The sequence below is a fragment of the Glandiceps talaboti genome, chromosome 19 (assembly GCF_964340395.1).
Source record: "Glandiceps talaboti chromosome 19, keGlaTala1.1, whole genome shotgun sequence".
Taxonomy (NCBI): Eukaryota; Metazoa; Hemichordata; class Enteropneusta; family Spengelidae; genus Glandiceps; species Glandiceps talaboti.
In genome coordinates, this window is record NC_135567.1 from 17,497,848 (window position 1) to 17,503,912 (window position 6,065).

Consider the following 6,065-nt stretch of genomic DNA (forward strand, 5'->3'; position numbering starts at 1 on the left):
TTACTTGTTTGTTTGTATTTGTAAACAAAATAACTGAGCCTTTGCTCCTGTGGTATGCCGACTAAAAAATTCCTAGCTGCATATTGCCCATATCTCTCCTTAAAGAAATATACAATAGAACACTGGAATTTACGTTTTTGTATATGATGGGTGGACATGCTTTTCCAAACATTCACAACGGTGTAGAGGGCGCTATATTCTCACTTCCGGTTTAAATGTAGAAGGTCAAAAGGCTATTATTGTGTGGCGCGACGCACGCCGCGCCACACTGGACTTGTGACATCTCTGCAATATCATGGAAGATTACAGGGCAGACATCAATCGCCGGAGGTTTAAGAGTTTTTTTGAGAATCTTCCCGTTTCCTTCCCTACTCCTGAACGTAAACGACCAAGACTTCGACCAAAACTACGATACCGGAGCTGGCACCAGATTTCAGATTCATCTCTAGACGTTTCAAGTGATACCGCTGACCATGCAAGGAGGAAGGGTTTCCTCCCTCCATGCGATCACTGTGCCACTGCTAGTAGTAGTACTGGTAGTAGTTCGTGTAGTCCTGACAACCCTCTGTGTACGTGTCCAGCCGGTCGCGCAAAACGTACTTACAAACCGGCATGGACAGAAAGACAACTGGAAAAATTACATTGGTACCCTGCCCGTTTCCCTAATTTAGACCCTGGCATATTTTCTTCTGCCGTTGATGAAATGAGCAAGTTCATCGTGAAAATTTGTATTGAGCGTGTTATACAGTGGCTTTTAGAACCTGGCACATTCGAACCACCAATCATCAACAAGTCTGAAGTTAGTACTATAACTGTAAGCGAGGCTGTGAAGAACGAAATACGTAAAGAACTCGAAGGTAAGAATGTTCCCGTGGGGCAAGTTCTCCTCTTGACAGTCTTCTTGAAAAATGGATATTTTCAAATTTACTATAAGGCCAAAAAAAAATGTTTCTGGTCAGGACATCCTGTCTAAAATGATGCAACGAAGCATTTTTTTTTGAAAATTCTCAACAAACCTGTCACTCAATATTTATGGCAGTTACTGTTCTTTTTCTTTAGTAGTCTTTAGAGCAAGTGTGTATGTGGATGTCATTTGCTTGTTCATAATTGGCTCTGCAGTTGTCTTCACTAAAATAGGAGGGGTATTTTTTTGGTCCCCCCCCCCCCCCCCCCAGATCTGCAGACTGCATGGGCTGGACAAACACAAAAAAAGAGATCGTGCTGAGGCCAAATAAAATAAGTTGCTTGGTTCCAGTTACCCGACCCGACCTAGTTTTTCACACCGACCGGTAAAGCCTGCTTCAATTTAATTCTCATTACAGAGTCCCATATGTGTACAATTGCGGAGAGGGTTTTAAAGTCAACCAAGTTTGTCACATTGGAAGACTGGTCCAATGAAAAGTTGAATGAGATTATCACAGTAAGTACATAAAGTCACAGCTGTTCAGACCACTAAATCTTGGAAACTTAGTTAAATCTCGCCCAGTGCGACACTATATGAAAAGTCATATAGACTGACCATGTCTTTCCACTGGGGTAAAGCTTGAGCAGAGGATCTGTAAATGTATGTACATGTATGTACGTGTTGTAGACTAGCCAATCTTGCCCTTAGCAACAATTTGTTTACAATTCTCGATACCTGCAATAGCATTTTACCTTAAGCTAGAGGGACAAAATAGAACAAGATTTTCAACTTATTCTAATGTGCACCTACAAGTATGGATGTGTATAGATGTTATAGTGTCGACCAAGAAATCAAATAATTTTTATTTTTATGACAAACTGAGGTGGTAGAATTCTATTGCAGGTATCAAGAATAAAACACCACGGAGTGAAACTTAGGTTGATAGAATAGGGAACTTTCAAACCCGCCATGTTGAATGTTGCATCATGGGAAATGTGATAATAAATACTAATCAATAGTATTGTAAACAATGTTGATACATTGTTTGTAACCACAGATAATCAATTCATAGTTACACTGACCATTGTGGGAGGTTAATTTTATCAGTAGCTCCAGATTAGGTATTACTATTACGATAACGACAGATAATCCCATAGTCCTTTGCGTCTGAGCATGCTCAGTCTGGATTGCAAGTTCCCTATTCAGTTGTATCTCAAGTTTATGATTTTACCAATATGAATGTCTTTATAGGGTGTTGAAGGTGTGCCGCCCAAGATCCTAACTGGTTTGTCAATGATATTTTACACCTGGCTACAGATCAGTCAATCTAAAAATCTATGTGAAATAAATTTAGATAGGATGGTGAAGCAAATTGTAAGTCATATTTACTCAGTGGAAGAAGAGATGGCACAGTGGTCAAATTACGAAATAAGGTAAGGCAACCACTGAGGATAGAGTTTAAATTGTCTAGTGGTCACATCTTTAAAAGTGTCAGCCAAAAAAATAATAAAAAAATTATAGCACAAACGAGGTTACGTTGACGTTTAAAACATGGGACATATGTACAACTGAACTAATGGTAGTAATAATGTGTGTGTGTGTGGGGGGGGGGGGTGTATGTATGTGTGTATATGTGTGTGTGTGTGGTCAACTTAAACTCAAAACTACCAGAACAACTGCCTTAGTATTTGGTGAGGTCATTACGTGCGATGTCTAGTCATTTTTTATCAAAAAGTTTAAACTCAAAAACTGCCTGGCAGATCATTCTGAAATTTGGTGGTAATGTTCTTAGAGGTGTGTAGATTAACCCCTTCAATACTGAAAATATTCCCGCCAAAATTGTTGGGACAAAATTCTTGTTTTATGTAAGTTTTTGGCATATATCAACTTCATTTTAGACTGGAATTAAAGAAATGTTACTTCCTAATAAAGTAATATTATTGTAATTATGAAAATATTCATATAAATTGGGTCCCCATATTACTCGTCTCTAGTCATGAAAGGGTTAAGATTGTTCATGACGTGATGATTCTATCAGTGATATGCAAATTAATGGGTCTTTTCGGTTAAAAATCTATAATTCAAAACCTATTGAGCAGCTTGTTGCAAACTTGTCACATTGTGTTCTTAAAGTTACATATTTTTCATTGAAGCACACAGAAATGATATCAGAAAAAAATGTCTTTTACAAAGGCCTTTCTTTTTTTTTTTTTAGAGTGAGGGAGGACACAAGAAGAGAATTTGAATTAGGCAATAAAACATACACTTCACAAAGTGATGTGGAAGTACTAGTGAATCAAGCAGATTTTGACATCAAACCATATCATGTCTTGAAAGTGTTAACAATATCAGAGGTATGTTTGCTGTTAATCAATCCAGAAATTACATACATACATACATACATACATACATACATACATACATACATACATACATACATACATACATACATACATACATACATACATGCATACATACATACATACATACATACATACATACATACATACATACATACATACATACCGGTACATACATTACATACACACACACATACATACACACACACACACACACACATACATACATACATACATACATACATACATACATACATACCGGTACATACATACATACATACATACATACATACATACATACATACATACATATATACATACATACATACATACGTACATAATACATACATACATACATACATACATACATACATACATACATACATACATACATACACACACACACACGTACATAATACATACATACATACATACATACATTCACACACATACATACATACATACATACATACATACATACATACATACATGTGCATGCATGCATGCATGCAGGCAGGTAGACAGACATACACACACACACACTCCAATAATTCTCGTCCATTGAGCGAAAAGAAATTGAAAGTTTTTGTTAATTCTTCTCCTGAACAATTAAGTTTGGCTTAACATTTTTAATGTTGTCACTTTCAGAATAAGTTGGATTACACCGGGATGGACCGTGGGTACCCGAAGATGGGTCGTCAGTTTATGGCAGCTGCTAAAGATACTCGTTTTATCACTGATGATCATCATATCATGTATGGTATCTCATTATGTGGTACAGATGGTGTACTTCTATCAAGAGGACATGTTTGGAAACAGTTGACAGAGAGGACAAAGAAATGTATTAAAGAGGACTCGCCATTTCAAAAATCGCATTTCTTGTATCAATTTGTTGAGTCAGGGAAAGTTTTTCATCCTTATGAAATCTTGGACATTGTTCCAGTGTTGACCGTTTATTTGGCCTCTAAAGCTGCCCTTTTACTGCATCAGAATACTCTGTTTAAGAATCTCCCAGATTGTAAATAAAGAATTTTCTTTGACTGCAGTTGACTATATTATTAAATTACTGAAATAATTGTAAATTGTCAGCAGTTATTAGCCCTCTGAAAAGGGTGCTATTACATTGGGCTGCGTGTGTGTGTGTGTGTGTGCATGTGTCTGTCTACAGGTATGTAATACATCATACGATATACAATAACTGATTTCTTTCAAACCTGACACAAAGGTGACATCATACTATCGTGTCCATAATCATCAATATTTACTGCATAACTCAAAAACTGTAATACACAGACACTCCATTCAAGTGTCTACCGCCATGTTATCAGATACCAGCTATCTTTGGACACCTTGATCTTTGATAAAGAGGTGATTTTGATATATTCCCTAACTAAAGAAAAATGTAGTCAAGTGCTCACCAGTGTCTGATTGGCTGTAAAGTTTACCCCAAAATGACATGCACGTGTAGATGCATGTAACTTATAATTTATTCATTAAAACTAGATTTGCTGAAATACACATCCTACGAATGTTCAAATGATATCGTGTATCTGGCACTGTAATAGGGAACTTGCAATCCTTACTGAGCATGCTCAGACACAAAGGACTATGGGATTATGTGTGGTTATCGTAATACCTAATCTGGGGCTACCAATAAAAAAAACCTCCCACAAGTGTCAGGGTAACTATGAATTGATCAATCATGGTTGCAAACAATGTAACATTATTGTTTACAATACCAATTCATTAGTATTTATTATCACATTTCCCATGATGCAACATTCAACATGGCGGGTTTGCAAGTTCCCTATTAGTATTATGTGGATTGTTCAGTATAGGCAGCTGTGACCTATACCCAGACCATCACCGTTGGGGGCACTTCTCATCTGGGTTGTCTCATAGAAGAGCCCCAGCAGTCAGAGTCAGGGTAACTGAGACTATTTATTGATAAACTGTAGAGTTACCTGGTGATGTTTAGCCATTTGTATTTATTTGCTTTTAGTTTTAATTTTCTATAGCTAACAAAATTCAACCTGACAAATTCAGCACAAGAAATTAAGGTGAGCAGGAATAAAAGTCTGAATGGTTGCCATCGTTGATTGTGTCTGTCTCTTGCTGTGGGTGATTCATCGACTTGTACATTGTAATACAATTGTTGCATGTGGCTGCATGTTATCTGTCATATCAGAAGAGGGACACATGCCATCTTTCATGTAGTCCTGAGCTGTACATTGAGCATTCATACATGCACACATATATACATACATACACATACATACATACATACATACATACATACATACATACACACACACACATGCATACATACATACATACATACATACATACATACATACATACATACATACATACATACATACAAACATACATACATACACACATGCATACATACATACATACACACATGCATACATACATACATACATACATACATACACACATGCATACATACATACATACATACACACATGCATACATACATACATACACACACACATGCATACATACATACACACATACATACATACACGCATACATACATACATACATACATACACACATACATACATACATACACACATACATACATACATACATACATACACACATACATGCATACATACATACATACATACATACATACATACATACATACATACATACATACATACATACATACATACATACATACATACAAACATACATACACCTACATATATTTTATATACACATACATACACACAAATACAAAAGTTAAAATCTTAACAAAAGACAATACT

General features: G+C 36.3%; 1 protein-coding gene across 1 annotated transcript; it reads left to right on the top strand.

The window, feature by feature from the left end:
- The first annotated feature begins 249 nt into the window (after positions 1–249).
- LOC144450081 (uncharacterized) lies at positions 250–4,290 on the top strand. The gene is made up of 5 exons (XM_078140649.1): positions 250–857; positions 1,323–1,420; positions 2,156–2,337; positions 3,120–3,258; positions 3,913–4,290. The coding sequence occupies exons 1-5, from the start codon at positions 296–298 to the stop codon at positions 4,288–4,290; spliced, it is 1,359 nt and encodes a 452-aa protein (XP_077996775.1). The 5' UTR covers positions 250–295.
- The last annotated feature ends 1,775 nt before the right edge of the window (positions 4,291–6,065 follow it).

Bases quoted from the DNA above. Each gene is read 5' to 3' on its own strand.
- LOC144450081 (XM_078140649.1), top strand. From the start codon at position 296: ATGGAAGATTACAGGGCAGACATCAATCGCCGGAGGTTTAAGAGTTTT. The intron at 858-1,322 runs GTAAGAATGTTC...TTCTCATTACAG, and splicing joins AATACGTAAAGAACTCGAAG to AGTCCCATATGTGTACAATT. The intron at 2,338-3,119 runs GTAAGGCAACCA...TTTTTTTTTTAG, and splicing joins TGGTCAAATTACGAAATAAG to AGTGAGGGAGGACACAAGAA.